Raw genomic sequence first — 13,721 nt, 5'->3', positions numbered from 1 at the left:
GGGCTGACCTTACGTACAAAGAGCAGAGCAAAGCTCCAGGGGGAACCACAATGGTATCTTTTTGCTCATAGCTCGTAGTAACAGTTTGAGCATAGCACAGCTCGGGAAGCGGAGGGGTGGACACAATCGGAGAATGTTTTAGCTGCTGTTTCGAGCACACAAAGCTAGCCAGAGGTAGATAGTCCCCGTTGCTCAATGGTCTTATTACTTCGGTCACGTCGTAGTCTCCAACCTTCCCGCTAGGTACTATGCATGCATTGCAATTTTACGAGCGGCTACATCAGGTAGTGGCTTTCCGCCAGCGTGGAATCATGTACACAGTAGGCCAAGCGGACAGAGGAATACTCAGGGACATACAAGGCATCCCGATGCTGCAGATAGGGACTATTGCCCACGTCTCGCAGCTCTCTGAACGCATATTGGGTGGCTTGTCGAACCCGTTCAACCCGCATGAGATTGTGAATATCCCGAAATATTGATCCAAAAGCACTCTCGGCTGCCCGCCGGGATGGTTCGGTGATGTTTCGGTGTGTGAGGGCGAGGTGTCCCGCACTCTTTGTTGCCCCTCGCCCTGCGGAGTAGGCTAGTGAACGCGGCGCGAAGGGATCGTCAGCTGGGTGATTTCAAGACCGGGAGCTCAGGGAATGTGCGAGCCAAGTAGTAACTATGTTAGCTTAGATGAGCGCTATGTGCACTATGTGGAGGTCATCAGCAGTTAAATTCAACAATGGGATGATCACATAGTTGAGGATGAGTTCGAGCTCCTCGAAGCAGCGAGCTATGTAGTCTGGTAGCGTACTCGGCCATCGGTGAAGTGGGGGAGATTTCGGAAGTCTACGCAGGCACATAAGAAAGGAATGTTTGCGGGGAAGCTTGTCAAAGAGTTGGAGCTAGCTTGCTAAGAATCGCAACGAATAGACAGCCAAGAGAGGGAGGGGACCGCGCAGCATTGCTAGATCTGGAACAACAAGGCGTCCGATTCGATGATTGGCCAAAGGATCCCAACTAAGCAGGAAATGGATACTGTTCATGTGCAACGTCCCGAGAATACGTCTTCCTACTCTTCGCGGCAGTTCTGATCTAATCAAAGGTCGCCGGCTACAGTTCATGCAGACCGGGCGAAAATGATATATTAAGTGAGAACTCGTAATCGTACCGTTCGGCATAAGGCAGCTTTCTTTCCCGGGGATAGTTATTTACCCGCGCGCGAGCGTGGTAGAGCTTACTGTTACATGAGCTCCTAGCGAGTCAAGCAGTCGATGGTATAACTTGCTTTCTTTGCTTTTCCGAAACACCGAGTTCAGTACGTGCGATTTAATCATGACGGTTATGGTTGCTGAGATTTCTGTGGATCTCTAGTAAGAAACTCGATAGCATGACAGGTACTCTTCAACTTCGACGAACGTAAGCGTGTATGTCTTGGCTTTCTCTTGCGCGATGACATCGGTTTTATTGTCATTTCATTCTTATTCATCTCATCTCATCCCAACTCAATTTACAGACTGATGAATACTGCGGCAACTAATCCTATAGCCAAAAGCATCCCACTAGCTCTCTGAGACACCGCCCCAGCGGGAACAAATGTCTGGGTTGGCGAGGCGACAGAGTCAGCTCCAGTGCTACTGGTGCTTCCTCCCGAAGTGCTGGCAGTGGTAGAGTTCGTCACGTTGAAGAAATTTGCGGCCAGGACCTTGTTTGCTAGCCCGGCTTGTGTCAAGACGGACATGGCATTGAAATTACTTCGGTTCGAAGCTGCCGTCTGAAGGACCTTGAGGCTATTAGTCGAGGCGTTTGATGTGTCCACTAGGATCTGCGTATATCGATGAGATAGCGGAACTCGTGCTGGTGGCGCCGGCCCTAAATACGCTGCAAATGCAGTCTGGTTTTTGGAGTTCTGCAATAGGAAAGCACTCATGCTGCCAGTGGTCGTATTTATAGCCGTCGCAGTCGTGCTTTGCGTCAAACCAGTCTGCATCCAATGGAGAAGAGTTCCTGTCGCAGGAGGGTTGTTCGTGGGGATATCCAGGTCCATCATCAGCACCGCGAACGATGTCCCGTCCAGCTTGGACGGTGTACCGACAGTAGGAGCCGTCTGGGTCACTACAGTTCTCATGAGTATATTTTTGCTACGGTGAGAATTCCGAGTCAAGATTACTTACCCGCTTTTTCCAGAACATTTCCACCATTTGCGGCTGCACTGCCGCCATAAGAAACGAATAGAGTAGCTTCCGTTGCGGGCTGAAACCCTTGGGGAGTAGCAGCCAGCGTTGCCGAGGCCGCCGCTAAAATGACGAGAGATTCGTACAGCATCTTGAATTAGGCGATGAAATTATGTATGTATAACAGCGCAAGTTGACCAGCAATGCGAAGAATAAAAATAAAAATAACAATAACAATAATAAAAAGGAAGCCCGCCGTTGATCAGACTGGAAAATATCTGGGAATAATTTTTGGGAATATGAAGATATTTGAATGAGTTCCTACTCCATTATCGAAGATCTCGTCACATATTTGGCAGCCGGTCCTTACATCGTCCCATCAGATGAAACAAGGACGCGCAGACCTGCGACAATGCCCAGAGTCAAGCATAGTCGAAAAGCCGTGGGCATAAAGCCTGCCGAATGTTAGAAATCGGCTTCTAAGCTAACGTAAATGATGCAATTGATGTTTGCAAGTTAGAGTTATTGTCGCAATGTCCCGGTAATCGTGCTTGGTCATCTAGTTGAAAAGGCTCCATCCCCAGAAGCGTCTAGCGATAATCTCTTCCGCTTTTAGCAGGTGACGTGTAGAAACGTCTGGGTTCTAAATCCCCGACAACATAGTCGTCAGCCCTGTCGACGCTTTGGTGTTTTTCACATAAGTGCTTTGTTTGAACTTTGAGATCATCGCTATATATAGCAAGCGTACGCGTAGATAGACGTGTTTACAGGACTTCATCTAGGCTAGGATCTTGAGATTAAAGATGATGTGTTGATGGGATGCAAAACATGTTTTGAAACGAAACGAAACTTAGCACATAGCAGATATATTTCTATATTGCAAATATGCGTCAATGCGTACTACTTACACCGCAAATGCTGTAATATGCATATAAGCACAATGCCTTACAGCTATCCCCGCCACATTTCTGGGAAGCTTCAAGCTTCATGCACGTGGTTGCTTCCTCTTGATCAAACCGGTTTACATACACATATCAAATGCTTAAACATTTTCACTTTTACTTTTACATCAAACTTTTTTAGCATGTACATATGCATGCGTTCATCATTTACATATGATAATCCAGATCATCTTGCTAGTCTTCTCGGATTCACTACTAGTAATTCGACCTGTAGCGGGATGACACAAGATCGCTCAGATGAATAAAAAACGACATGTAATAATTCTATGCCGACACCCCAGTTGTGTACGGATCTGAACAGTTCGCTTTCGGCGGAAATGTCTCCTTCTCCGCTAGCACCTGGATCCAGAGGTGTCCCAATTGAGGTTCCTGCTCTAAAGTCTGCCTTACCTATCACTAAAAGGCTGCAGGTCTTCGACGATGTGGGCGCAGACGACATTCGAAACAAGCGGACCTCAGTGACCTGCCGAATTTTGAGATAAAAATTACCAACTGCAGCATTTTCCTAGCAAACCCGTCGAAACCTAGGGGTCAGCAGCGTTTACGGCCTGATATGGCTTCGCTATTGGCTATCGGCCGGCTATGTGCATGTTCAACCAGTTGATCTAGGAGGCCTCGGAGCCTTGTAGGCAGCACTGGGCTACCAACGACGCCCTCCCAAGTAGACCGTCAAACGGACCAACCGAGTATTCGAGTGGAGTGGAGTCTTGAAGCGCTATCACCACAGCAAGATTCCAAAAAGCATCTTTCCTCCCCTACGCCGGTTTCATGGGTAGAATCGACGACTAACCGGATTCCTATGTCCAATCGCTATCGTACCCCCTGCCGTTTGCTCAGTCATACGAGCCTTTGTTTATCAAAGATAGGTAGTAGAAAATCATTGGGTTTCAATCTGACAGCGTCTTATAGTATTTCCGGCACACAATGTTGTACCACAGCCATGACCTCTCACAGGAGAACGGGGCGTGTTGATAGGAAAGATACCCGTGACTGCAGGCGTGGCCGCCTGTGACCCAAAGATGCCTTACGTTCGCTGTACTCAAACAACAGGCAGCCTTGAGCAGCTTCCACACTTCCATTTCTTCTTATCGAACTCATCTTTTAGCTACTACATCGTTACTTCGAGGCATCCCTATGCTCTGATCAATAAAAACTAGTTCTTTATAAGGCCAATAGATTGCAAAAGCTAGCTTTGAAGCTTCCCATCATATTATCACTTTATCCTTCCGCAATCGTGCTGGACCCATAAAGCCGGTTTTACATTGTCAACCATTTACATCAATCAACTAATCTAGGTAACTTCGCATATGGTGACTATGAACCGGTGAGGATATTTTCATAATCGCTACAACAGCTCGGGGTGGCGCCTGTAGCGTACTATATTTGACTGCTAACATACCTTTCTACTAGACGGCGTGAACCAAAGCCCAAACTGCCATGTCACCATTTCGCCCAGCATGGCAGATGTAGATTTGGGGCCGGATGTAAATTCTCGCATGACATCTCAACATCCCAAGCAGGTTCATCGCAAGCATGGTCACAACGTAGGAACCATCAAGAGACGCCAGCTCCAGCCGGGGACCGCCTTCGAGAATGGAAGCAACTGCTTAAATCGAACTCTTCAAATTCTCGCTTCACTCGTTCATCTACTTCGATGAGCTCCCAGACATGCGATCGATTTTTCAAGCTCGCTCTTGAGCTAATGGAGGGAGATATTGGGGTTTCACAGGAGACTGTCAAGCTTAGTATGTAACACCGAGATCTTTGTATCTTCTTTTGGCTTGTTTTGGGAGCGAAAGCTTCCTGATCGAGTTGTCCAAGGAGTTTTGCTCCAGAGACATGCTTAAAACTCCAGCAATTCTTCCCTAAGAAAAGGAATTACTGACTCCCGTTGTTGCAGTGGCCCAAGAATCTGGCCTCGAGTTCATTAAGAATCTTACTGATCGACAAATCCTCGAAGCCACGGACAAATCCACTAAGAATCGTCTATGGCTAAACCAGATACAGCCGATGTTTCTTGTTCTTACTCATACTCGAGTTATCGATTCCAATGTGCTTGAGCAACAAGTCGCTACCCTCTACAACTTCATCCAGGGAATTGGCGGCAAGCGAATGAAAATCCTATTTGATTTCATCTTAGACCTGCTTGACGTCTGGTCTGATACGCCTATGGCCAAAGAGGATGCGTATGGTATATCCACTTGTGAGCTTTCGCTCTCAGTTTTGGCTACGATGGTAGACTGCAATACTAGTAACATCATCAACGACAATTTTCACCAGATCCTCGTGCGATTTGAGAACCGCGTGCGAGCTGCTAACAATTCGCCCAATGATTTCTCGAAACTACAATCTCAGAAACACCTGCAGTACCTTGGCCGACGCCTTGGGGTTGGTGAGGCGCTGAATGAAGTTGATGTGCGAAAGAAAGTTCCGGTGAAAAGAGCTGAATTCGTCATGCGAAAAGATCTTCCTGGGCGGCTGTCGGCGGAAGGGCCACGACATGACAACGACCACGATGATTTCTGCCAGATCAGGATTCTACCTACCTATGAAGAAATTACTTCAATACGCAATGAATACCTACCGACTACTGATCCAACCTTATTCCATAGGCCGGGTATTCATGGTCGTCTTGACAGAGAATTCCGTCTGTTACGAGAGGATACAGTGGGTCAACTGCGAGATGCAGTTGCTGCACAACTCGAGACCATGCGAAATCCTAAGCAGAAACAAGATCGTGGCAACAAAAACAACATTCGAACCTACGCGTACGACGATGTTTTAGTCGTCGATATTGATTTCAGCAAATTTCGTGGCATGGAGTTGCTTATTCGATTCCGTCAGCCTACATCGAAAAAGACTGCTCAACAACGTCGAGACTGGTGGGAGAACTCTAAGCGTCTCCAGCCTAGTGCGCTGGTTTGCATTGTTTCCGAGAAGCAGGATGTGTTGTTCGGCGTTGTTAGCGAAAATACAATTGTAACCGATGGGAAGAAAACCGAGGGCGAGGAAGCCTCGAAGAAGCCATCACTTGCTGATGATGAGATATTCGCCTACGTATATCTACATCTTGCTGAGGCGTGCCCAAATGATATTGAACAAACACTCCAATGGTTCCAGCATATTGGCCACAAGAATCAGCAACGATGCCTTGTAGAGTTTCCCCGTGTTCTGTTACCCTCATTCCAGCACACCCTCATGGCCCTCCAACGCATGTCAGAAAAGTCTAACGTGCCTTTTGATGATCTGCTTGCCCCGGCCGAGCAGATACCAGAACTAGACACGAAAATGGTCGAACCCCCTCAGTATACAACCAAGCCAGGGTTTTCTTTCAATTTAAGTTGCCTGACAGGTAACGATACAGTTTTGAATCATTCGCCTCGAGCTCCACTCGACCCTCAAACCCTGTCAAATCATTCTTCACTCGATCTGACCCAATCCTCTGCTCTCCTGAATACACTATCAAGGAGAGTAGCTCTAATACAAGGCCCACCCGGCACTGGGAAAAGTAAGTGCTCCTCCCCGCCTTAGAAACAAACACCTCTATCTAAGGGGTCATGGATTTTAGATGGTAATTTTACAGACTACAATAATTTCTCTTACTAACGTAACATCGTACAGGCTATACTGGAGAGAAGATCATAAAAGTGCTACTTGCGAACAAAAGCCAGGCTAGTCTGGGACCCATTCTCTGCGTATGCTATACCAACCACGCTCTAGATCAATTGCTAGTACACTTGAAGCGCGAGAAGGTCAAGATCATTCGAATTGGATCAAGGTCTAAAGCGGATGAATTAGAGGATGTCAATCTCCGTGTCGTAGCCCAAGCTGCAGAGCGCACGAAGCCTGAAAAAGGCTCTCTCTGGGAACTAAGGAAAGAGCGTGATGATGACGCTCTCTCGATATCGAAATCGATCCAGGAACTTGCAGCCTGTCAAACTCCGGCCAAAATACGGGCCTATCTTTCCGAATTCCATCCCCAACATTATGGATCCTTGTTTGCCATAGAGGACGATGAAGGTTTCCAACTACAACATCGTCCAAATACTGGCCAGCTCCTTGACCAATGGAGGCGTAGTGGTGTACGAGACAACTCAGCTCCTCGCAGCATCGGCAATTTGCTCAAGGGAGATGTTTGGACTATGACTAATGCTGAGAGGTTGCGCCTTTATAATTCCTGGTTGCAAAGAATACGTGATCCGCTCATAGCCGACATCACAAACAGATACCAGAGCTACGAACATACCAAAAAAGAATTAGACAAGGTGTCTCGTGATCTCGATCTCCGATGCTTACACGAATCGGATGTCGTTGGGGTTACAACAACTGGCCTAGCAAGGAACATCGAACTGCTCCAAAAGTTGAGATGTAAGGTGATGCTAGTATGTGATACCGAGAGTCCTTATATGCTGAAAACTTATAAAAAGGTAATTGTTAACAAATTGCTGTAGTGTGAGGAGGCCGGCGAAGTTCTCGAAGCGCACACTCTTACTGCCCTACTCCCATCCGTCGAGCACGCCATTCTCATCGGCGATCACCTACAACTAAGGCCTCAGATTGCGAACTATGATCTTCAGAGCACAAGCCACCGAGGGGCTCAGTACTCTTTAGATGTCTCGCTATTCGAGCGTCTAATCAATCCAGCATACGACACTGATCCAAGACTGCCGTATGATACACTAGAAACTCAAAGACGAATGCATCCAAATGTTTCCGAGTTGATTCGGTCGACCCTATACCCAACACTAGAAGATGGTGGAATGGTAACCAAGTATCCAGAAATTGCCGGCATGAAGAAACGCTTATTTTGGTTGCACCACGAGTCGCCGGAGGACCAAGCGATGCAACTCGACCCAACGACAACTTCGCATACAAACACATTCGAGATCGAGATGACTGTAGCACTCGTCCAGCACTTAGTAAGACAAGGATCGTATGGTGCAGATGACATCGCCGTAATTACGCCTTATCTAGGACAACTCCATCGTCTCCGCCGTGAGATGGGGAAGTTGTTGGAGATATCAGTTGGCGAGAGAGATCTAGAGGAGCTTGAAGCCCTCGAGGCAGATAACTTGACAGACGAAAACTCGGCTGCCCAGCCACAGAAATCTCTCGCCGTCAAGAGAACCTTATTGAAGAGCATTCGGTTAGCAACTGTCGACAATTTCCAGGGCGAGGAGGCCAAGGTAGTGGTTATCTCACTCGTGAGGAGCAATAATGCGAATAAATGCGGCTTCTTGAGCACGTCCAACCGCATCAATGTCCTGCTGAGTCGAGCCCAGCATGGTATGTATCTAATCGGGAACGCCAATACTTACAGGCACGTAGATATGTGGGCCAAGGTGCTTAGAATTCTCGAGAGAAATGGAAACATTGGAAGAGAACTGGAGTTACAGTGTGGGTAGCACCTAGGTCCTATTATATCTCGTATTAAGTACTAACTCTTGCACTTGCAGGTCCCCGACATCCTGACCCGGAAGAGCCCCTTTTGGTGTCTAAGGCTGATGATTTCTTGAGAGTCGCACCTGAAGGGGGTTGTATTCTTCGTTGCGACCGACGCCTGACTTGTGGACATCCTTGTATCAACAGATGTCACCATGAGAATCTACACAACGCTGTCAAATGTCTTGAACCTTGCCCTAGACTCAAAAAAGGTTGTCAGCATCCATGCAGGCTTGTTTGCGGCGATCCTTGCAAGCCGAAGTGTGACGAGTTCTTGCCGAACCTCAACATCACCCTTGCCTGCGGCCATAAAATATTCTCGGCCTATTGCTGGGTGGCGCAAGATCCTTCATCCATCGCTTGCAAGCAGATGGTCAAGAAGAAGGTCCCTGGCTGTGACCACGAGGTTGAGGTTTTTTGTCACACAGATGTCAGTGCCGATACATACAGATGTGGGAAGATGTGCCTCGATCCTCAACCGTGTGGCCATTCCTGCAAGAGCCCATGCTATAAATGCAAAGAGAGGAAAGAAGGGAAGATTTTCAAGACGAGGCACAAATTATGCAAGCAGCAATGCGGGCGGAAGTATACGACATGCAGTCACAACTGCCGACAGGAATGTCATGGTAAGGCCGCATGCCCCCTGTGTCCAGCACCCTGCGAAGTACGCTGCAGTCATTCCAGATGTAGCAAGCAGTGCCATGAACCTTGTGCACCATGTGCTGAGCAGACTTGCCCATCAAGCTGTCCTCACTCGAAGTGTACTATGCCGTGTGCAGCTCCCTGCGACTGGGTGCCTTGTTCGAAAAGGTGTGAGAAACTTTTGGACTGTGGACACCGATGCCCGTCTGTGTGTGGCGAGACTTGTCCCAACAAGATATTCTGCCAGACGTGTTGCTCCGAAGACAGAAAGAAAATGATGGTAGATTTTATCATGGGCACGGAATATCGAGACGTCGATCTAGACGAGGATCCTTGCATCTTCCCAGACTGTGGCCACTTTGTCACGAAGACTAGTATGGATGGCATCATGGACATGAAAGCCCATTACAAAATGTCGGCCGAGGACAGCCCAACTGCCATTGGCAATGCCTCCAAACCATTTTCAATGAAGGAGGTCAAGACCTGTCCTACTTGCCGTGGATCTCTTCGGAATATTGCTAGATATGGGAGGATTGTCCGACGGGCTATGCTCGACGAGGCTACCAAGAAATTTGTCGCTTGGTCTCACATTGAGTATGCGAAATTGGCAAACAGCTTGCTTGATGTACAAGAGCGCCTGTCGAAGACAGAAGCAACTTCCGGAGGGCCTCGACAAACTCCTCAGTCGAGCAAGATGAAGGAACTATCGACTGGGCGTATGAAACAAATCCAGCTCATCAGCGATTGGATAGGCGGTAAAAGGTACGACGAAGCTGCGAAGCTCTGGCACGGATTAAACGTATTTATTGGTCAGGTGAAAAGAGAAGAGCAGCCGTTCCAAAAAGTCAACAACTTCGTCCAATATGCTATTCAGCAACGGAAAACTGAAGGAATCTTTGCCTTCGACGAAACGATGATCCAACATGGAGCGCTTCTCCAAGCACTTTCGCTTTGGCTGAAATGCGATATCATTATTGTCTCCGACTTCATGGCACGATTGGAAAATTTGCGATTATCCCATAATAACACGCTTAAGCTAGATTTTTCGCAGCATATCAGAGACTGTGATGCTTTAGCAGAAGGCGCCCGCACGGCGAAGCACCCTAGACAGGAAACTGAGGCATATATCTACTGTGCGCAATTCTGTGCTTTCAATCGAGCTTTTTTGACGGACGGCGAGGACCCATCGAGCGATTCCGACAAAGGAAAGAGGGATAGCCTCAAAGAGAAAGCCTCGGAACGGCTAGCCCTCGCTCGTGGTCTAGTCGAAAAGTATGAAAGCCAGACTCAAGGCCTGAGCGCAGAGCTTGAAGCTACGGAGAAGATGATACGCGATAATGTGTTTTATGAACCCGTCTCTGCGGATGAAATGCGAGCGGTATACGAGGCCATGACGCGGGAGTTCCGCGGAACGGGCCATTGGTACAACTGCGAAAACGGCCATCCCTTCACAGTTGGCGAGTGTGGAATGCCGATGGAGCAAGCTAGATGTCCGGAGTGCGGAGCGGCTGTCGGTGGTTACGACCACAGGCCTGTCGATGGAGTGCGGCATGCTGATGATATTGAAAACCTCGCTCGTGGTATTGGTGAGATGGGGATTCATTGAGCCGGTGTGCCTAGAGAGTTTCCGTTATTGCAGCGTAAGATTGGATAGGTACCTAGGTAGGGACAACAATGAACCTCGATGGTTAGTATATGACCGCTCTAAGACGTGTGACTATCATGTGATAACTATATATATGTCCTCTGTCCTTCCTCCCTGCTCGAGTCATTATTGACTAAGAGCGTATGTTTTCCTATAAGAAATGGCTGATGTTATCTACGACCAGGCACCCAGTCTAATATACCTAGGTAGTTGCTTGATCTCTTTTCAATTACGAGTTACGGGTTACAGGTCAAGTCTGTCATAACGACAAAAGAAACAGTCCTATTTCGAAGACTACATATAGTACCTATGGAGTATATTGGTTCCCTCCATCTATCTGCCTTGTGTATTAGGCGATCTAGAAGATCTACTACCTGATCCAGCACGCAACGAGAGACAATGAGCACTCTTCATGTTCTCGGGGAGTCCTTAAGGGATAACGACCGTTAGCAGGTAGGTATCAGCCCATCTTTCTCTCTTAAACCCCCGCTTATCCTTCTCCCCTTTCTTAGAAATTCAAGAGGGCGGTTCCGTATATTCTCGTCTAGAACACCTGGACGGACTCCTTCAAGCCGTCGCCCGCGCCCAAGACGGGGCTAGGCGCGTCCTTGGACTCGTCGTCCTCGGTCATGCCGCCGAGGATCATGGAGCTCGGGGCCAGGGCCTGGATCTCGGGCGGGCTGGTGAAGGCGAAGAACTTCTCGTCGTGCCACTGGCCGGCGGTGATCAGCCGCCCCTCGCTGTCGGTGAAGACGGTGTCGTTCTCGGCGCGCAGGAAGTACGCGATCGAGTAGCGGTGCTCGGTCGGGTCTAGGGGTACCACGCGGTGGATGCACGACTGCATCGTGTGCCCCGACGCGAAGCGCAGCGAGTCCCCCACGTTGATCACCGCCATCCCGGGTTTCGGCTCTACGAACCCGAATTCTTTGGACCCGGGGGGACGCACCTGCAATCCCCACTGCTCGGCGAACAGGAAGGTCAGCGAGCTGATGTCCGTGTGCTTCTGGTGCCCGATGTTCTTGGCCGACGGGTCGGACGGGATGTAGTGCATCATGGCGAGCGTGCTCGTCGACGGCCGCTCGTTCCGGTGCGAGTTCTCGAAGCGCTCGGCGCCGGTGAGACCTAACCCGGTCGATAGCGCGGTCAGGATGGTCTTCGTGGCGATGTTGGCGCCTGCGATGGCGTGCTCGAGCACCTTCATGTCCGGGCTGTTCTTGATCACGGCCGGCAGGTGCGGGCTGTCCTTCTGGATCTCGTCGCGCGAGACTTTGATCATCTCGTACCCGTCCTTGGTGTTCTCTAGGACGCCGGTGCGCGAGCCGATCGGCTCGTAGCTGTTGGGTTTATGCGTTAGTAAGGTTTTTATTGTCAAGTTCCTCATTTTTTGATAAAAAAAAAGAAGTAGCTATAAGTATAGCTATAAGTGTGGTTTCACTCACCCGAGATGTGGAGCAACAAGACCGAACTCGTTCTTAGCTTCGAGGGGAGCGTCGAAGAAGCGGTACATGAGCTTCAACGTGTCCTGCTGGTCCTCGAGCATCCTACGGCCGTCGATTCCTCGAAGGTCCAGGTAGAAGTATCCCGCGTCCTGGCAGCACTTGACAAGTCTCTCAATCTCGAGGGGCTCCTGAGAGAGCAGCTTCGAGAAGTCGATGATCTCCATGGGGTAGACCGGGACCTTCTTCCCGTTCCACTCCACGGTCTGCGGGACTTCGGTTGAGATGGCCATTGTTATTTCGTTTTTATTGGTTTGCTGCTAGGTGAAGATAGTCGAGGTCGGTTAAGGATAAGGTCAGCGTTCAGAGCTCTCTCTCGTCTTCTCGCTCACTAGCTCCTGACCCCTTCCACTTTATAGGCAAGCGATGACGATGAAGACGTTGTCGGAACACCATCTTCCATAACCTTGGGGAGACTGATGTAACTTTCCCCTCCCCCCACAGGGACCCTTTTTCATTTATCCATCTGCGTCCCAGATGTCACATATCTCGCTTCGTCTTCTCTCTGGGTGGCTGCATGAGCTTAGCACGACAGCTTTGGGGAACGTAGGTGAGGGTGACACCGCTTCTTGGCATCTTATCGCTATCGAAAGGGGTATACGCCTATACGCTCTTTAATCTCAAGTTTAGCCGGTTGGCGTTGGCGTACCTAGATCGATGGCCGGCTGCAACCCTCCGCACTCTATACATATCTAGCAATCGTCAGGGACCCAGCCAGAACGCGCAACACGCCCAGTCGGCTCCCCGAGAGGTGTCATATATATTATACACGACGCCAAGGTCGGCAGATGATTCTGCCTCGTTTTGGGGGTTGCGTGGGATTGAGCTGCTTTCAACGACGATCAGGATGTCGACTCCGCACTCTTGGCCTTTTTAACTAGGTACTATTCTAGCGTCCGTTCTTACCGAGGCCGGCGACTTCGTAAGGGGTCGAGATGGGAATGCTACGAATACGGTTTGATAGGCGATGCTTTCCCCTCATTTCTCACCTTCGCTATATTGGCGAGCTAAATAGGAAGTTCCCACAGGATCTGGGGCCCTTGTGACGTTCTACCATGAATAAAAGGAGCGATAGATAGAATAGGGGACCAAGTTCGAGACTATCTAAGTCATCGCTTACTGATAGGGGTTGCTGTCGAATGTCGAACGATCTTGTTAAATCAAGCATTTGTTCGAGATCTCCTGGTTTTATGTAGGCAATAGAGAGGGTTCTGTACGTAAGAGAAACTAAGGAGATGTAGGGGATCATATCGTTGAGTCCTATTTGCGCGCTTGTTTTTCGTTTAGCATATTTCGCACCCCTGTCTTCTTCGAACAGTTGACTAACTAGATTCTTTCTATGATGTCGATTAATGCGCGCTGAATCATCGTCCCC

At 49.0% G+C, this 13,721-nt stretch overlaps 3 protein-coding genes across 3 annotated transcripts; 1 reads left to right on the top strand and 2 right to left on the bottom strand.

Annotated features, from left to right (window-relative positions):
- Positions 1 to 1,330: 1,330 nt before the first annotated feature.
- Positions 1,331 to 2,572, bottom strand: F4807DRAFT_246204 (PEBP-like protein). Its single transcript, XM_047994343.1, has 2 exons — positions 2,160 to 2,572; positions 1,331 to 2,100 (listed from the first exon to the last, which is right to left on the bottom strand). The coding sequence occupies exons 1-2, from the start codon at positions 2,308 to 2,310 to the stop codon at positions 1,496 to 1,498; spliced, it is 756 nt and encodes a 251-aa protein (XP_047850426.1). The 5' UTR covers positions 2,311 to 2,572; the 3' UTR covers positions 1,331 to 1,495.
- Positions 2,573 to 4,281: 1,709 nt separating this feature from the next.
- On the top strand, positions 4,282 to 10,922 carry F4807DRAFT_246245 (uncharacterized protein). The gene is made up of 6 exons (XM_047994344.1): positions 4,282 to 4,445; positions 4,532 to 4,866; positions 5,022 to 6,629; positions 6,743 to 7,503; positions 7,573 to 8,518; positions 8,578 to 10,922. Exons 1-6 carry the CDS (start codon positions 4,429 to 4,431, stop codon positions 10,809 to 10,811), a joined length of 5,901 nt encoding a protein of 1,966 aa, XP_047850425.1. The 5' UTR covers positions 4,282 to 4,428; the 3' UTR covers positions 10,812 to 10,922.
- A 129-nt stretch (positions 10,923 to 11,051) lies between these two features.
- F4807DRAFT_440916 (Clavaminate synthase-like protein) lies at positions 11,052 to 12,698 on the bottom strand. Its single transcript, XM_047999335.1, has 2 exons — positions 12,290 to 12,698; positions 11,052 to 12,184 (listed from the first exon to the last, which is right to left on the bottom strand). Exons 1-2 carry the CDS (start codon positions 12,577 to 12,579, stop codon positions 11,395 to 11,397), a joined length of 1,080 nt encoding a protein of 359 aa, XP_047850424.1. The 5' UTR covers positions 12,580 to 12,698; the 3' UTR covers positions 11,052 to 11,394.
- Positions 12,699 to 13,721: the final 1,023 nt, after the last annotated feature.

This window comes from Annulohypoxylon truncatum (assembly GCF_022578515.1).
Source record: "Annulohypoxylon truncatum strain CBS 140777 unplaced genomic scaffold F4807scaffold_38, whole genome shotgun sequence".
Lineage (NCBI taxonomy): Eukaryota > Fungi > Ascomycota > Sordariomycetes > Xylariales > Hypoxylaceae > Annulohypoxylon > Annulohypoxylon truncatum.
The sequence above is the reverse complement of the archived record's forward strand: the minus strand, read 5'-3'. Positions and strand labels throughout refer to the sequence as shown.